The 19,378-nt window shown below is 36.9% G+C and overlaps 1 protein-coding gene and 2 long non-coding RNA genes across 4 annotated transcripts in view; 1 reads left to right on the forward strand and 2 right to left on the reverse strand.

The window, feature by feature from the left end:
- Positions 1–656: 656 nt before the first annotated feature.
- LOC127969875 (homeobox protein SIX2) lies at positions 657–3,465 on the reverse strand. Its single transcript, XM_052572002.1, has 2 exons — positions 2,544–3,465; positions 657–1,199 (listed from the first exon to the last, which is right to left on the reverse strand). Exons 1-2 carry the CDS (start codon positions 3,101–3,103, stop codon positions 899–901), a joined length of 861 nt encoding a protein of 286 aa, XP_052427962.1. The 5' UTR covers positions 3,104–3,465; the 3' UTR covers positions 657–898.
- Positions 3,466–4,181: 716 nt separating this feature from the next.
- LOC127969932 (uncharacterized) overlaps positions 4,182–19,378 on the forward strand; it is a 50,563-nt gene continuing 35,366 nt past the window's right edge. Inside the window, exon 1 of the long non-coding RNA XR_008156424.1 lies at positions 4,182–4,326. This is a non-coding gene — a long non-coding RNA (uncharacterized LOC127969932). The remainder of the gene's footprint in view (positions 4,327–19,378) is intronic.
- The window catches only part of LOC127969930 (uncharacterized), a 39,226-nt gene continuing 29,572 nt past the window's right edge, over positions 9,725–19,378 (reverse strand). Inside the window, exons 4-6 of one of the 2 annotated variants that reach the window (XR_008156420.1) lie at positions 10,822–10,851; positions 10,627–10,749; positions 9,725–10,055 (exon numbers count right to left, since the gene is read on the reverse strand). This is a non-coding gene — a long non-coding RNA (uncharacterized LOC127969930). The other variant, XR_008156422.1, reaches the window with a different exon arrangement.

The following is a 19,378-nucleotide window of genomic DNA, read 5'->3' on the forward strand; positions in this document are numbered from 1 at the left end:
ACACTGAATATCAGTAGCTATAGAATAGCTAGAACTTCATGACGCTTGTGTCTGTGGTCGAAAATTGGGTTTTTCAAGAAACATACATATATTTCATTTTTTTAAGGGCCTATGTCAGTGCAGTGGTCAAATAGCCATAAACGTTAACATGGACCACATTTATGAATCCAAAATCTTATAAAATCCAAAAGTTTATTTTTTGAACCAATCGAGATCATGTTCAGACTATTTTTCGGAGCCACCACGTGACCAGATGCATGTGATTTTGGTAAACAGGGTCTCCTACGATCAAATTAGAACACCTGCTCAGACCATTGCACAGCATGCACAACAAAACCATTCAAACATCTCCTTTGCTCAGTAAATGCATCTTATTTTATTGTTAAGGGTATATGAAACTATGATGTGTTTGGAGTTTATTGATCCCAAAGGTTACATGCAGTCGCTTTCCAAAAGTAAAATACAAATGAAAATGAAGAGATGCCCCATAGTCCTTCAAAAATGGTGTGTTGGCATTAAAACATTTCATTAAACGAAATCCCATTAAAGTCAAACGACGTATGGTCTTTTTAAGAGAATAAATGTAAACAAACGGAATATGCGACTGAAAAGTCCTGGGTCAATTGCAAATCTAAAATAATAACGATATCAAATAATGTTGATATCCACAATTAAGACGTTTATTAGCATGTTTATTAACAATAGATCATGGCATTACATTCTAGAAAAATACCTCTATCAAGGCCCTCCATATCAGCTTTGCGAGTAGATCAGCCGACAAACATCCACAACTCTCTTTGTCCGTTCCATGTCTCATTTACTTTTGTTTTATACGTGTCTGGAGAGGTTTACTCTAAACGTTCATGTACAAGCGTCCTTTGGAAAAGGGTCCACATGTTTAAGAGCCGAGGTCGACCAAGTTTGATGACATAGGGTTCAGTATAGTGTCGTGTAATGAGTGGTGGTGATGCACGGAATCTGCACTAGGCACTGGGATGGCGCTGGGACCGGGTGGAGGTGCGAGGCCGTGGAGGGACTGAAGCCCGGGGTTTGACGTGAGGAGCAAGGCCGGGCTTGACGAGGTGTGATCTGGGGTACCAGACGGCGTTTTGTCGTCGTCCGAGCTTCCTAAAATAGTCTTATTTCCATTCATGGAAGACGTTAACGGGTTGTGACTGTTTGTGTTCTCATTGTTCTCCCTGTGAAAATGAGAAAATAGAGTTAGGGTTAGAGCAACTTATCCAACAAGTTCAATATTCAAAACTGATAATTCACTCATCTGCTGTAAAACCATATCTGACATTACAGGAACAAGCAATAAACTAAATAAACAAATAAATACGTATATCCTATACGTATATAACACACCTTCTGCTAATAATTATAATAGACGTAATAATAATAATAATAATACTGCTAATAATAATAATAATTTTATTATTCTAATATTGTTCGTATATTTTATAGGTAGGTTACAATAAACAACATTAAAATTGTTCAATTAATATTATTTTGTTTCATTATTTACAACATTAGGCCGAATATTATTAGGATATAATTCAGTTGAAGACAATGGTTCTGTAGGTATTAAATGTTTATATTGGAAATATTTTGTTAGAAAATACTATAAATAAATAAATAAATAATCTCTTTACCCTTGCTCAATTATAACAATTATATAGTATCAGACTACGCAACACACAAATATAAGGCATGTCAACTGTGTGTGTAGCCTAATCATTCGTCCCATTGCACTTCTTAATTCGTGTCGATAATAATAATTTTATATTAAAGAACGTTCAAACATATCAGGGAGCAAATGCAGATAAACATGAATTTATGGTTGAATAAAAACATGAATAAAATCTGGTTTAAGAACAGTGTCACCTACTGATTTATCTAAATTCTCAATCACAACATGTCAAGTAAAGGTTCTTTCATGAAGTATTAATTAAGTATGAAGTATCGGGAAACGTACGAGCGAGTTTAATGGTTTACACTGTGGTTTCAACTTGACTACCTCGCCTGCGGGTGAAACAAGACACCCGTTTAAGGAGCATGCAACTTTACACATTCTAAACAAGAATATAAATACAGAGAAGTTAACTCTCAAAATTCGAAAAACTTTCCTATGTATTATCAGTGGGCTATTTCACCTTAATTTAGGCCTATATTACATCACTATAGGCTACACACAGCACGCACTATGGCAATTTTTAGAAAAGTATATAAAACTACCCCGTTTAAGAAAAGTATAGGCATATTGTTAGAAAATAATAGCCTAAATATACATTTAAAACGACATTAACAGATTTGGAGAAATTGTGACATTTGTAGTGACTGTCTGCTCATCCATCTGTGGGATTTTTTTTATATGTAATTTTTTTTATGTAAGTTTATTTTAAGATGGTTATAGGCTACTGACCGCTGACTAAATGCACATTACGCGACGTGAATTAATGCATTCCATATAAAGAAAGTGTTCTAGTTAATTAAGTTGCCTAACCGATACTATTTTCAAGCTGTAGTTACTAGACTCTTACCTTTCCTTGGCCTCCGCTGCTCGGTCGCGTTGACGTCTGTTTTTAAACCAGTTACTGACTTGTGTTGTCGTTAGCCCCGTTGCCTCTGCTAGTTCCCTCTTCTCCCGCGGGGAAGGGTACGGGTTATGGGTGTACCATTCCCGCAGCACGCTCCTGCTCTTTTCTTTAAAGCAGTAACTTGTCTCCTCGCCGTCCCAAATGGAGCGGGGTAGCGGAAACTTTCTTCGGACGCGGTACTTCCCAACAGCCCCAAGAGGGCGGCCCCGGAGCTTCTCAGCCTCGACATAATGCGCTTTGAGCCACAGCTGCTGCAGCTTCGGATGGTTGTGCGGAGAGAACTGGTGGCTCTCCAGAATCTTATAAAGCTCTCTGAAATTTCCCCTATGAAAAGCGACCACTGCTTTTGCTTTGAGCACACTCTCGTTCTTGTGGAGATGTTCGCAAGCCGGCAGAGACCACAAGAAGCGCCCGAGACGTTCAATGTTTCCACCCTGCTGAAGGACCTCGCAGACGCACGCCACTTGCTCTTGCGTAAAGCCGAATGTGGGAAGCATAGACATGGTTTGTCACGAAAAAAGCGTTCACTTTTCGTACTTATGTCTGTTTTAACGATGACAGTAACAGTTCTTCAACAGATTTGAAGTAAACCCTTTGGTAGACAAAAATTAAGAACGACTTTTTGAGTAGACGAAATCAAATCCCACTCCCGGCGTAGAGAGCCACACAACTTTAGATCCGTTCAAGCAAGCATAATACACCGTATATCCATCTAAAGCACACGAGAGAAAGTTGTTCCTCCTGCGCGAGTCTCTCGCCACCTCTTCTATGTCGTTTCAGCATAACGCACTCCCGAAGAAGGACCTCGCTCTCTTGTTTTAATAATATTATTCTAAGCTGGCAAGAAAAGCGATTATGTGAACTGTGATTGGTTGGTTATCTGACCCGGGGATGATGAGGATAAGACAATAGTTTTAGTGAAATTATTTGCCATGGTTACGCTGTCATTCAAGGTAACCTGATATGCTTTGAGGTGGCTCCTTGGGCAGGCTGACTGATTATTCCCTTCATTTAGAGCCCGCCCACCGACGTCGAAATATAGCCTCGACTTTCCCTGTACATTACATTTTTGCCCGGGCTTTGACAGACACTTCTAGCAACCAAAGAGAGCTGATCTTTGAGGTAGTGAGGTAGCAGCAGTTGAGATGAGAGCCCCAGAGCAAGACTGCGCACCAGACGCTCTCCAAACTAAGGAGTGACTGACCGAGCCCGTTCTCATGAAAATGCGCAGTGACCATAAGCAGACAATCAACCCTGCAAACCTACCACTCTGTAATTTGATGATTACATCAAAACTATTTAAGAGTTTGGGAAACTTTCAGAAACCACAGACATGCTCTCTCTAATTCTTTTGCCGCACATTATTACTAGCTACTGATATCAAATGCCATAAAATAAAATCATCATTTGACTCAAACATGTTTTTGAGAGCACATTCAGTCTGCATTTTATTTTTCTGTTCAATTCAATTCAGTTTTTTTTTTAAATGGACCAGTTGTGCTGTGCATTATTTAACAGTTGTTGTGGAGGATAAACAAGAGGGTATGTTTCTCCAAGCTCCAAGTGCACACGCGTGAAAGCCAGACATTATGGACTGGTGGGCAACAGGGTTGGAGGGCGTTTTTAAGTAGTATAGAGCGGTTTTCAAGGATACACGTTAAAAAGAACAGCGATTGGGTATCATACCACAAAGACATATGAAACACTGCGAGGGACTTATGTGCCGGTAAGACAACTCAGATTCATTAAAAATGCTGTTGACCAAAGTTAATCGAAGTAAAAAAAATAGTATAGGCTAATGTTCGTCCTTTTACTAAGTTTGTGTATATATTCTGAACCAAATCTATAGAACATTTGTTTTTCTCAAAGTTAACACGTAAAACACCGCACATACAAGTGAAAGAGGCGCATCTTTTTTAATGATGGCTATTACGCACACCATCATTGGCATATCATCAGTCAGTGTCGGTAGTCTGAACTGTAACTCACCATGTAGTGGCACAGAATCAAAGTTCTGCTTTAATCAGGAACACTCTCTGATTTCAGATGAATGATACTTGAGGCCACAAGAAAGTTAAGCAAAATCGCATCTTACATGAAATAAAAATGCTGACGCTGTTGAGACATGCCAAACTGGTCATAAAGCAGAGGGAAAATTGCTTGGTTTAAAGTCTAGTTTCTTTGCAGGTTTTTAGAGACCCGCATTGCATTGCTGCAGTAAAGGCCTGTGATGTGGCTTGTTAGTGAAGATTGAAGAAGACTTCAGGACTTGCATAGCATATTATTGAAAGCACGTCAAAGCATGTAACATTCTCTGAGGTTAACATCATGGAAAGATTACAATGCAACATTTCCAATATACCCCTTTTACTGGTCATTTTGCATAATATAGTCTGGGTTGTTTTACATGTGTAAATATATTTCTATACACGTTCTGACAAATGAATGATAACATAATGAAACAAATAATCAATGTTTCTGAAGTATTTTTGAATAGACATTTGTGTGATCTAATGACTCCAGAAATCTAGCATCACTTGAATTCAATATTTCCCTTTTTATATCAGCAACAGTTATAACTGCTATTATTATTACTACATAAAATATAAACTATATAATTAGCTACATAATTAACAGGGATGAAAGAACAATTCTAAAACCTAAACTCAAATTACCACTGAAATGATACTGTATATGCTGAATTTATACTGTGATTAGTAAGTAAATATATATTAGGCAAGGCAAAATAACATAAAAGCAGAGCTATTAATTCCCGCCTCAGAGACGGCCACTGCCCTAGGAAATGGGTAATAATATATGGCTCCTAAATTGCACTTTGCTGTGAGTAAACATTCCACGTGTTACTTTGATCCCATTAATTAATAATCATCCCTTACTCAAACAATACCAATATCTGATTTCCTATTAATGCAGATTATCACAATATGTTGGTCAATAAAACATTAGAGCTAAATAGTTAGCTTATTCTGTGATCGTCACAAATCGAGGTATTTTACCTAGGCTATATTTTCCATTTGTGACACTCTGATGAAACTACAACAATGCAGTGAAGTGAAGCAATGGAAAACACATACTGAAAGGATTTTGGATGGTCTGTGTGTGTGTGTGTGTGTGTGTGGTGGGGGGATGTCAGTGACAGGCCAAATCAAGGTACTCGTCTCGCCTTGACACTGTTTGTAAACGGCTTGTTTCCACGGATCATTTTGATCAGAGTTTTGCAGGACCTGCGCTGCTCGTCTGCACGGTGATTATTACGATGCTGATGAATGGGGATCGCGTTTCGTCTAATAGCCGCCCCCTGTTTTGACAACCTCCCACAGCTAACCGGAGAGCGCGCAGCCGCGACCTCCACTAATTGGACTGATTATTGCAAGATGTTTTTTCCTCTCTCGAAAGCGCAGGGTGGCGGCAGTGCGCGGCTGCTCAGTGGCTTGCACTACAAGACCTGATGAGTACATTCCTTCAGACATGTCATGTTTAGCGGGAATAGAAGGAATTAAACCCAGACGTGTGGTGTCGATGTGCGGTTGGTTCAGTGGACGCAAAACAAGACACCCGTCATAATTAAAAACTGAAATAGAGCCTGTTAATAGATAACCAAGTTGAATTTTGTAATTAAAAAGACCTAGTCGACATAAGTGTGCATAATGCTGTCAATCACGACACACTTTCTATGCATTTCTAAACACAGAGACTTAACAACATGGGAAAATGTATAGGCCTAAATCTGACACAGTATGGGTGACTAAAACAGCCTAGACGGGCACACACAAACAATAACTGTCTTATGTTTTTATGTGTTTGTTGCATTTGCGACTGTTTTGTGCATCTGCGAGGGTTCCTTGCCTAATTGTTTACCTTTCTGAATAAAAATGCTTATATAATATGAAGTTTTGTAAATCGGTCATTATTATTTTGAACTTGAATTTGATTAGCTAATACAAACAAACAAACAAATGTATTAATGTTACAGTCTGTCGCTACAATCACACTTTGTATATACCAAATAAATAATAAATAAATAATAGCTAGAATAAATAAAATAATAGATAGTAAATATATATTAATTTTATTTCAAAGTTTGAGAAAGTCCAAAACACATTGAAACATAAATGTGTTACAACACTTACTCTCTGCTAAACAAATGAAAACTATCACAATTTGATTAAGTTGGTAACGAAATTTGTTGTAGGCTCTGCTCTGGGTAATTTGCAGCTGTATCCGGACGAGTTTCTTTAACGATGATGGCGCTCTTTAAGCAACAAGTGCTTTTCTTCTATTGGTATTATAATCAGTGCAGGAAATTTCTCCCATTCTGACTGTCTCTATACATTTGAAACTATTAGGAATGGTTATTGTTATTAGTGCACAACTTATTGTGACGTGCACAGACTTGCGTGCACCCTGGAGACTGAAGTCGCGCGTGACCGAGGCGAATCTCGACGGGAACAGTAGTAGCCCAGCTGTCAGATGAGCCAGTGCGCTCAAATCAACAATACAAGTGCATTAAGATTGGATCAAGCTGCTGGCCATATCTAGGTTAACTTATTACGTCTATTCTGCGTTTTATGTATTTTTTTATTTTTTACAAACTTGGAAAGTATCATTTATAGTTTTACTAAGATAAAATAAATATAAAAGTATTTGGGAACGTAGGTCAGTGGTTGGCCGTACGGGTACATAAATATCAATTGTCCTCAGCATTTAAAAAAAAAAATTGTGGTGTGAAATAAGACAGTTTTTTATTTAATAAATCGTATGGTATCTGATATCTCAGCAATTATACAAGTATTCAACGTGTGCATCGGTTATTGACTTATATGTGTATTTTATATCCATGTAGGCTGTAAATAATCCAACAGAACATTGTGCCGATTCTATGTGAACAAAAGATAAGCATATTCTGTAATCTACAGATTAAATGACTGTACTTATCAAATAAATAAATAATAAAACATTAACAGCTGTATGGAGTAGGCAGGCAGAAGGTAACATGAATGCCCAGACTATTTTTACTGTCATCCTGGATGGTGTGACCCTTATGCCTGATAAATGTTTATCTTTGTTGTTGTTGTTGTTGTTTTATCAACAGATCAGTTTTCTGCAGCCTAACTATAATAAAGGATTTTGTCTGTTTGCTGCATTTGTAGAATGAATAAGAAGGCAATAGGAAACCACATATTGTAAAGATTATGTGGCAATTTTGAGTAGAAGTGTGTATAAACGTTTACACTGGCTCTCTGTACATGATTTAACACAGATCATCAGGTTGAAGAAACACCTGTAAAAAACAGCACCTTTGCTTAGGATGAAACATTTAAAATGTGTTTGATGTTATTTATATTTTACTAATGCTTCATAATGGCATGCAATAATATGATCACAGATTCAATTAGTTCACCATTAAATGAATGTTATAAAACATAAATTTAGAACATTCTAAAATATATTTTTAGTTATTTAAAGTTAAACATTCATTTCTCAATACTGTCTATAAAGCGGAAACACAATATAAAATATGACTGGTGTATATGTAATAAAATGGTGAACTAAATTAAATTGTGTTATTAAGGGTATCAAGCTGAGCTTTGACAGGATGGGACTGTTTAAAAGTGGCTGCTTGTTGAGAGAGTAGGATTCAGCAGAGATTTTCATTTTTGTTTTATTTATTTTTTTTAGTTTGAATAGAGCTGATTTTGAAGAGCAAGAACATATGTTCACATTACTTGCCTCAGATTTTTGTCCTCGTTTCTCACTTCTTCAGGTCAGCATTAGTTTGGTGACTGAAAGCAAGAAAGGTTTGATGGCTGGGATTTTTTTGCACTTGTAGACAAAATTAAACAATGAACCAGGATGAGAGATCATTTCAAGCAATTCTTGTGTGTTATGGCATTACTTTAACCTACAGTTACATTTACTTTTATATACCTAAAAACATATTTTATCACTGGGAACTGGGAAAGAATCACAGAATAGTATTATCTCATTATCAGTTTAATAGAAGTAATCTAATATGAGACCAATTTAATAATGATATCAAGCAGTAACACATAATTGATTTTAATGAGAAGAATATATCTGAAAGTTGTAACTTTATTAAAGAAAGTTTTTATTTTCCGTGACACTGTTTTCTCACAAAAAAAAATAATTTTGATAAAATTTGTTTATTATCTTCATTTATAAACTAAAACTACTAAGCATTCTATAATTTTACAAATGTATTTCAATGTTAAAGTACTGTACAACAATTGAATTTCCCTGATTACATTGCATATGTGACTGATTTGTGAAAGATAATCTAATTTAAGATTAAAAAAATACAAGCAAATTGTTCATATTATATATATATATATATATATATATATATATATATATATATATATATATATATATACACAGTATATATTGTACAGTATAAAAATCATTACACCTATGGAGAGTCTCCATTAACAACAAATGCAAGTATGTGTGTGTGTGTGTGTGTGTGTGTGTGTGTGCATGTGCTGGGGGTCTTCATGGGGACAGTGGAATTACTGTCAGTGCAGGCCACCCACACTCTCTTACGCACAGAGCTGATGGATGGCTACATGTGTCCACTCCAAAATAGAAAGCCAATCTATAATGTTTCAGTCACTTATAGTTGGATCTCTAGAAATTTGCCTATTTATTTAAATATTTACAATTTAAAAACAATATTTTTTTGAGCAGTTTTCTTCGGATTAATTTTTTAAAATTATTATTATTATTATTATTATTATTATTTTAATTGTGTTTAAAGAATATAGTGTGAACATATACTTTAAACAAACAACCTTTGCAAGATTAGTCCTTTACAATACAATAATCTCCATTATAAATCAAAACTGTTGCACATGATAGACAGCATAATGCCTTATTGTTTGACTGTTTATATTGTTAATGTGACAAATGTAACCATGGCTTATATGGAGCCCTTTAATTTCATAACAGTGCAAAAGTCTGACATCTGTTAGTAGCTGGTACCTCTTTGTTACTTACTTCGCAAGCACAAGCTAGACAAAAAAAAAATTTCAGACAACACAGTGCCTTCACACAAAAATGTGCTGCAGAAAAAAAGTCAAATGTTGTAGCAAATGTTGACAATTTATTTTGATCAGACGGATAATCCAACCAATTCAAACCGTTATTGTACATTGTTCTGCAGGAAAATAACATTTTATATTCATACACACCAAGTCTGAATCTAATGATTAAATACAGTGCAGGACAGGACAGCAGCAACTCAGCCATCATATGCATGAGTGTGTGTTTGCCAGTGTGTGTGGCAGCTGGAGCAGACGTTTGGACAGTAGAGCAGTCCTCCGCAGTCACGCATTAGAGAGGACTTTACACCCACAGGTCAGGGCTGATAAAAGGCCTGATGGCTGTGAGATGGTACACAGTAGAAACAAGTGCCTGTATGTGTTACAAAAGACCCAGAGAAGAGTGAACAGCTGGCTTTACATATATGCTTTAATTATTACATTAGAATTTATTGTAAAAATTTGAGCGTGCTTCACAAAAGAGGATCATTTCAGAAAAAAAAACGGGAATAAAGGTTCAACAATTATATCCCATTAAATTACTATTTTACAATTTATTCGAGTTACCATTCAAAGATTTAAAGGAATCGTTTACTCAAACATGAACATTTTCACTGTGTGAAACATTCTTATATGATTCTCAAATTAGAATTTTCATTTTTTGGGGTAAACTACTCCTTTAAGATAAAGTCAGTGGATACGTTATTTATGTTCCTGTATGAAGCTATGGCTGAGTATCAAATATAAGCATATAAAAAAAATGAAAGGAAAGCATTTGGATATTTATTGTTGCCCAGCAAGTTTTTGGCGTCCTGTCTGAGCCTCACCTGAGGGACACAGACACAGGGGTCAGCCGTGGCCCACGCTGATATAGAGACACAAGGTCAAAGCTGTATTTACATCAACTATAGTAATATTATCAATAAAAGCAGAAAGAGAGGCACCTTGCAGTAACTCAGTGCAGACAAGTGTCTAAGCAGCTGTTCAGAGGCTTCCTGGTGTCCCGTGAAGGACCGAAGGGGGAGGGTTTGGTCTGCACTGGACGAGATGTACAGTTCTCCAGCTCTCTAATTAGGTTCAGATATGGTTAAAGGGATAGTTACCCAAAAAAAAATTATATTCTGTAATCATTTACTCACCATCAAGTCGTTCGAACCTGTATGATTTTTCTTTGGCAGAACATGAAATAAAAAAATAACAAAAATCCATACAATGAGGTCCAATATTTTTGACCCATCTAAGTTCCATTTTAATAGCTGACACATTCTTTCAAGTATTTTGATGATGATGATGACAGCTGTCCCTTTAACAATATATGGCCTTATGTTCATCATCGATATTGTCCTCTAGAGACAACGGTTTTGATTTCAGTGCCTATAGTAAGTAACACCTCACAGAACTGTCGAGTCGGCAGATTACAAGGTACAACCAATACTGGTATCGACATGTCTGTATTGTATTGATATAACCTCACAGTCGCGAGGAGGTTGACCTCTAATGTGATCCGAATGATGAACTGATAAGGCTCGGAGAGGAACTTTAATATTCAAAGAGGGAAGTGACTGGAAACGGGTAAATTTTAGGGCCTCTAATTGCCAATAAACCTGGATGTTCCTCTCCCACCACTGCAGTAAAACACAGAGGTGAAATTATTGAGAATTAGTACATTCTTGTGTCTTTTAAAGGGTCAGAGGGGTTCAGAGTCAACATGCCTATAGAACACATGCCTTCCCTTGACAAAAATCACTTTTTGAAAAGCAGCCAGAGTGCAGGCTTGAACATTAAAACAATATATATATATACACCCAGCCATATATACGTGGGGCTGTGGTGTTTCCCAGCTGACCTCTCTGTTACAGGCCAGCTGCTTTCTGCATTCGTCCTGCTCTCCAGTTCCATCCTGATATTTCCTCTCCCTGGCTTTGAATAATAATCCTAAAGCAACCAGAAAATTAGCATTCACTTTCCATCAAATGACTTCAACAGTTCTCTTTTTAAAAATGCACAGATCGCAAGCGGTCTAACTTTAGTAACACTTCAATAGTATAAGGGGGGAGGAGAGAGCGTTGGGTTCATTAACGCTCCTCTGAGCGAGAGGGGTACTGTCCTTCTAATGGTTTCTTTGGATGCCATATGTCCTTCATGTCAGCTAAGATTCTACAGTTACAGTTCAGGTTAGTGTGAAAGACAGACAAGTTGTATAATAAGAGGCCTTGGGGCTTTTTAAGCAGATCTCTCCATCTTGCATTACCGTCAATAAATTCAACCCTGCAATAGTGCTGACATAAATTAGGGGCCCTGTTCTCCTGTAACTGTAATTCCAAAGGTGTCATTGTTCAGAAACGCATTAGCAACCCTCTGCGCAGCCTTGCAGTTCCGCAATTAAACGGCCACTTCTTCAACAAATGCCTCCTCTTCTTGGGTCACTGATAGCGAAAGGCTCTTAAACTTTATATTCCCCGATGGAACTGAAAAGCAAGCACAACATTGAAGTTTGTTGTTTTGGCAAACTCATTAATGCTCTGTTCTTTGGGGGGTGTTAGAGTGTTTATTGCAGCCACGGGCATTTCTAGTATCAAGGGTGTTATTTCCTGGCCTGGTGCGGTTTTCCTAAGCCTGTAAATTACTATAGATACTAGGGTACTAATTTGTGATTTTATATATGTATATTATATATATATATATATATATATATATATATATATATATATATATATATATATATATATATATATACATATACATATATATACACGCAGTAATGGCCAAAAAAAAATATATCGGCACCCTTGGTAAATATGATCAAAGAAGGCTGTGAAAATTAATCTGCATTGTTAATCCTTTTTAACTTTTATAAAAAATAAAAAAAATTACAAAAATGTATCCCTTCATTGGATAATAAGAATTTAAAATGGGGGGAAATATCATAATGAAATATACGTTTTTCTCAAATACTCGTTGAACACAATTATTGGCACCCCTAGAAATTATTTTGTGTAAAATATCTCTGAAGTATACTCCCATTCATATTCACAATTGTGAGCACTCCAGCATGATTATAAACATGAAATTATCCAGCCATGGCTTCCTGTTTGACAGAAATATAAAGAGGAGGGAAAACAAAGCCCAAATTCCCTTAATCATCCATCAAAATGAGAAAAAACAAATAATATATTTCTGTTGATGCTGCAAAAGATAATGAAACTTCACAAATTAGTGAAGTGGCTTTAAGAAAAGAGCTAGAGCAGTGAAAATTCCCATTTCCACCATCAGGGCGATAATTGAGAATTTCCAATCATCATAAAATGTTCTGAAACTGCCTGGAAGAGGACGTGTGCCTATATCATCCTAATGCATGGTGACGAGGAGAGTTTGAGTGGCTAAAGGATCACAGCTGGAGAATTCCAGAAAATAGTTGAGTCTCAGGTTCAGAAATCTTAAAAAAAATGTCAAACAGCACCTACATGACCACACGTTGTTTGGGAGGGCTTCAAGAAAAATTATCCTAGCTCATTCAAAAACAAACTAAAGCATATTCAGTTAGCATACATGACTGGAACTTCAAATGGGACTTCTATGGTGAGATGAAACTTAAAAATGAGCTTTTTAGCACCAAACACTCAAGATGGGTTTGGTGAACACAGAGATAAAAAGTACCCCATGTGTACAATGAAATGTACTGCTGTATTTTTTATATTGTGGGCTTATGTTTCTGTTGGAGGTCCTGGAGGTCTTGTTTAGACACATGGCATCTTTGATTCTATAAAATACCAATATATACAGAATCAAAACCTCACAATCCTCAAAAACAACACAGAAATGGGTCACTGAGCACAAAACCAAGCTTCTGCTATAGCCATTCCAGTCTTCTGACCTGAACCCAATAGAAAATGAGAGGAGTGAACTGAAGAGGAGAAGCACCAACCTGGAGCTGGGATTCTAAAGGGTCTGGAGTGATTCTGGATGAAGGAATGGTCACTGATCTCTTGTGAGGTGTTCTCTAACCTCGTCAGGCATTATAGGAGAAAATTTAGACCTGTTAAACTGGCAAATGGAGGTTTCAAAAAGTATTGAATAAAAGGGTGCCGTTAATTGTGGCCAATGTGTATTAGAGAAAAACATTCATTTCATAATGATACCCCCCCCCCATTTTAAATTCTTATTATCCAATGAAAGGATACAATTTTGTGATTTAAAAAAAAATAAAAGATCATATTTAACAAGGTGGCCAATATTTTTGGCCATGACTGTATATATTGTAACTTTCATGTAACTTTCATTTGAGGATGTAATCTTGGATTATTTTAAATCTTAAATCCTCTCATGCATTACAATTTATTTTCTTTGAAATTAAATCTTCAAAATACATATTTCATCCATTTACAATCTTGTTTGATTGCAGATGGATATGAATATCATGATATTCAAGATAGGAATATCAAAAAAAAAAAACAAATAAACAAAGAAAGAATTAAAATAACTCACTATAATAATAATAATAATTATAAAAACATAGCACAGTTTATAGTGTCAGTACCATCATTTAAACAACAGATTATCATTAACAAAGAATGGGGATTAATAAATGATGGCCAAAAATCAAAAAGCAAAAATTGTAATTGCCCATTTTAATATATAATTAACAATAAAACAATAATAATAAAATGCATTTTTAAATGTTATAACAACAATAACAATTATTATTATTATTAGTTTTATTATTATTATTATTATTATTACCACCAAAATCTTTTTTTTTTTTTTTAAAGAACTGAGCTGTAAACAGTAGTTTCTTTGAAGTGTCCTTTCTGGAAATAAGCACTTAAAACCTCTCTTTTGGATCAGCAGATTTGTAGTTTTTGTCCGGTCTAGTCTAGTCACTAATTCAATCATTTACGACTGCTTGGAACAGGAAAGGAAGACATTGACTTAGTTGAGAAAAGCGTAAATGGAGGGTTATGTAAGTCAATACTAATTTAATGAAGACAGGCCTTCACCTGTTTTTCACCTTTTAAATTTGCCACAGCTTTCAATGCGGCATTTATTAAAGACAGGATCTATTTTGCTTCCTTGATTTGCACGTTTTAAAAGACAACATGCGAGGCTCTCTGCATACAGAAGGGCTTGTTCTGTCAGGGCTTGTTCTGTGAGCTGCGAAAGGCCTCAGTAAAGGTTAGACAGAGTGAGAACCGGCCTTTGAGTGAGGCCTCCAAGAGAAATAAAAAACACCCACTCCTCATGCTTTCGGTCAAACGTAGATTCAGCCGAGAGGAGGCTGGCAACTTGCCCAGCTGAAGCTCAAGCGACTCGCTCAGTCAAGTTATCAGAGGCGACCACCACACCAAACAAGTGGACACCGGGCACAGGATGTACCAGATGGCGGACAGTGGGAACGTGAGTAACACAGAACCCATCACAAGAAAGGTCAGGAAGAGAACGAAGGAATGGGAAATGACATAGGATCTTCTTTTCGCGAATCTGTATGTTTTTTTCAATGGCTTCAACCAAAGATTCGCTGCCTTTTCTGATGAGTGACAGGCAAGAGGAGGAAAGCTGACATTTTTGAAGTATGAATTTCACCGTTTGTGTTTTTTTGCAAAACACTAAGTCAGATCAGTCCCTCTTGATTGGCAAGAAGGGCTTGTCCTGCGTTCGACCTGCCGGCAGAACAGGGGGGTTTTATTGGCGAGTCAAGTTCAATTTATAAAAGCTGTTCAACTTAATTCATAGGATTTCATTCCAAATACATGCATTGGGATGAAGTCAAATACACTTAGTATTGCAACTACAACTTTCACACGTAAAACTGCAAATTAACAACAAAACAATACTTCGTAAGCATCTAATGGGAACAGACAAGGAGTACAGAGTACACTGAAGTGCCATTGCAGTGTACATTTCACATGAATTGAGACCAGAGGAAAAAGCAAGAGAGAGCAAAAGAGATGTTCTGTGTCTGGTCTTGATCCCAGCCTAAAGGAGTTCCTCCTCCTGCCCTCTCAGAGGTAAAGAGAGCTAAAGAGCTCAGAGCTGTTGTGACATCTCAGTGATTGATAGGTAAAATGAGACCCATCCTGTAATAAAAGCAAAGTCCATGCAACAAAAGGCAGGATTTTAAAATCCTAGGTCAATACAGAACATTGATCCCACTAGAGGGAAAGCAAAGGAAAAAGATTATAAACTCTAGAGACAAAAAACAGAAATAATCCATCATGAAAGAAAGAATGAAGTATTACACGAATTGTCGGTTTATGCGAGTTGGTCATCTGGATAATAGACGAGGCACTGCAGAATCACGCTGACCAGATATTCTATAACCCTCAGACTATAAAATCCAGGTCTGGAATCAATCTGTGATTTTTATAGCTGCCCTGTTTCTGCTCTCCGTTGTTTTATCAGTGAAAGGATGATACATTTTTGCGCTCTACCTGCTCACATGCACTTCACCGGAGTGCTGAAATGCTACAGGAGTAATAAATAGTAGTCGTAGCTTTAGAGTCTGTCATCAGCGCTCAGTCTGGTCTCTAGGAGTTCACTGGTTCAAAAACATTTCTGACCACTCCAAAGACATAAAACAAGTTGGATTTTACCTATCCATCTATTCATTATATGCCGGAAAGACTTCAAATGCACAGAAACATCTAGCCATGATCATCTTCCACATTCTTTCTCAGACCGCCTCAAACTATGAATTGTGAATAACGTCTCGACTCCTTGGTTAAACAAGTGCGACAACACCTACATGTCTTCAGAATCTATGTAACAGCAGCATGCGACCACTGAAGCAGACCTGCTCCTGGCTGCGGTATTGAACCACAGAATCGCACACATGCACGCACCCACACAGATGTCTCATTGTTCCTTAGTTCCTTACCCGGTGTGTTTAATTAAAGCTGAACTGCAGGAATGTCCCCACAACGGCAAGGAAAAAGCACTCTTCTTCCTTCTTCTCGGCCAGTCTCTGTCTTTCATCAACCTGTTCCAAAAATCGATCCTCTCCTGCAGTACTTTTTATTAGCATGCAACAAATAAATTGGAGATGAAGACCAGTGCATATTCATGTCAGTCTTATTTCATGCTTTATATTCCTGATGCCATCATAACTTTTGGCAATGCAAACAATTCTGGGAAGTGACAAAAGCCAATTGAATACGAATTGTGGCTCACTGTTTTCATCCCATCTTAATGTTAAAATAATAGACCATTTTATTTTATTTTTTCTTAACGTGAACTATTCTCTTTCTCATTTTGGTTTCCCTCCATTTCTTTTTTTACCATTATAGCTCTAGTTCATCCAGCACCAGGGTCAACGTACAGCTTGTCTGGTGGTAAAGGTTATCTCATCAGCTCATGTTCAGTTTGAGTGACCAACTCAGTAGGTGGACTGAGGTGTTTGTAAAGTGATCACAGCAGTAGAGTTCTAGTTTACAGAGATAACAGGCCATCTGCTGCTCATCCAGTCTGCCTTGTGAGTCAGCTAATGCTTTTAAACCGGCCTCATCCACAGCAAAGAAGGTATCAAACATGCCTGGCTCAGACAGGTGTGATGACTTCACATGTAGCACGCATTTGTAAACATGATTTCATTTTTTTCTGTTGCTAAGGCACATTTACTTAAACAATAACGCATTTCTCAAAATTATAACCACAAAACTGCAACTGTAACCTAATTTATCAACAGAATTTACTTCAGTAGGCTTTTATGAAGAAACAAAGACTGGAGTGAATTACTGCCGTTGCTTGAATCTGTGTTGGGTTTGACGCACATTCAACAGTGTAAATTGGTCTTGTTGGCCAAAACATTTTAATACAATGAACCTACATCAACTAAAGTGCTAGGATCCTGGTAATAAATACATCAATAGAAAATAATGACTCATTATATAGTTGAGCTTAAAATATTGTTCTTGGAGGATAAAGAAACAATTGAGGAAAAGTATTTTTACTACTCGAAAAACAACTTTGGATGTGGATAAATCATGTTGAATAAAAACTGTAAAAAAAACTAAATTCAGTAAAAATATTTGGCCAAATAGGTGAAAATGGGTGACATAAAAAGAATCAGTCCCACTTGAAATAAGGGGACCTAAACTACTATATACTTAATCAAAATAAATAAATAAGTACAGTGTACCAAACAGTTTTGCTTCTATTGAGGTGGGATACAGGTAAGTTTAGGGGCAGGTTTGGTGGTATGTGTAGGTTTAACGGTGGGTTAAGGTGTAAGGGTAGGTCAACAGTGTAATTAGAAATGTAATTACAGAAATTATTTACAGATGTAATTACATGCAGGTAATTTTAAAATATAAGTACAATGCAAAAACATGTGTGTACACAATAAATGCACTGCTTCAAATTACTAATTTAAATATAAGAACATAGTAGCTGAAGCCATATAATACAAAGAGGGACCAAAGATTCAAACCCATTTTCAATCGAATTTACATCCCAGATAATGTTACTCTACCGTAGATCTGGCCTCTTCAGGCAAGACTCCATGCTAATGTTCTCAGCAGCCACCTCCACTGGCTGGAGAAGATTTTCCTGCTCATATGGATTTCTTTAATAGAACAAAAGAACGTGGTCAACTACAGTGACACAGTTCTCAGCAGAGACAAACATTCTCATTGGCCTTTCTCTCCCTGTTTTATAGTATTTCTACTGTACTTGTAATTTGAACATCATTAGGATGCAAAACCACTTAACTAAAGCGAGGCTATTTTTAAACATCCCGAGGTTCGGAATTGAATGTGATCAAATTTGCATACTAGTGTTCACATGGAGAGAATTGGTGTGAGTGAGAACACTGCTATGGTTTCTGAAAGGTAGTGCTTTTCATATGAATGCATGCCATACTGAAGAAGAGTGTTTTTGTGTAAACAGATGAAGGAGGAACTGCTATAAACATTAGATCTCCATGAACGTTTCTAAATGCATGTTATTGATCTTGTTGTGAACAAGTCATCCATGCATGCCTTTCCTGTTTTTAGAATTAGATTTGTAATTTTTAACCAACTCAATCTTCCAATGAAACTGTGGAAACATATGCTGGATTCCTCCAATTATTTAACCCCGCCTCTTTGTTACAATTACTACAAGCTTGTATTCAGATTAGCCTCAATTCAATCAACCAGTGGAACCAAGTCCTTGCATTACATGCTCTCTTATCCAATAATCCATTTCACTTTGATGTATGCCACAATACGGAAGAAAAGCTCTGTCACTACTGCCGTTACAGTAATTTTACAAATGCTACTAATGTACACTTACTAAGTCCACATAAATCTGAGTCTCTGAAATACAAAGACATTGTTCACATCGCCGATCTGAACTCTGTCTCTTCACAGCAGCTTGACCTGCTGGCCAGCATCTGTTCAAGCCCTGTGAGGCAAGTGCTACCGAAACACTTATTAAAGTGGACATTAACAAGGCAGCGTACTAGCCAAACGCCTTGTAAATTGGACGAGCAAGGTGTCGAGATCATTAATTTTAATGGGGAGAGCCGATAATAATCTCATTGGAGCTCTTATTTTACTGACATCGCTCTCCTGGGCTGGTCGATACGACTGGGATACAAGGATAAAACGCTCAACTTATCAAAGCAGCACAGCTTGAAATCATTACCTATCAGTATTAGTTTAAGCTCTATTACAGTACGCATAATGCAGATTCCCAAACTCCTGAAAGTGGCTGTCA

Source organism: Carassius gibelio, chromosome B13 (genome assembly GCF_023724105.1).
Source record: "Carassius gibelio isolate Cgi1373 ecotype wild population from Czech Republic chromosome B13, carGib1.2-hapl.c, whole genome shotgun sequence".
Lineage (NCBI taxonomy): Eukaryota > Metazoa > Chordata > Actinopteri > Cypriniformes > Cyprinidae > Carassius > Carassius gibelio.

Coding starts and splice junctions, on each gene's coding strand:
- LOC127969875 (XM_052572002.1), bottom strand. CDS start 3,103: ATGTCTATGCTTCCCACATTCGGCTTTACGCAAGAGCAAGTGGCGTGC. Junction 1,200..2,543: donor GCAGCGGAGGCCAAGGAAAG/GTAAGAGTCTAG, acceptor TCATTTTCACAG/GGAGAACAATGAGAACACAA.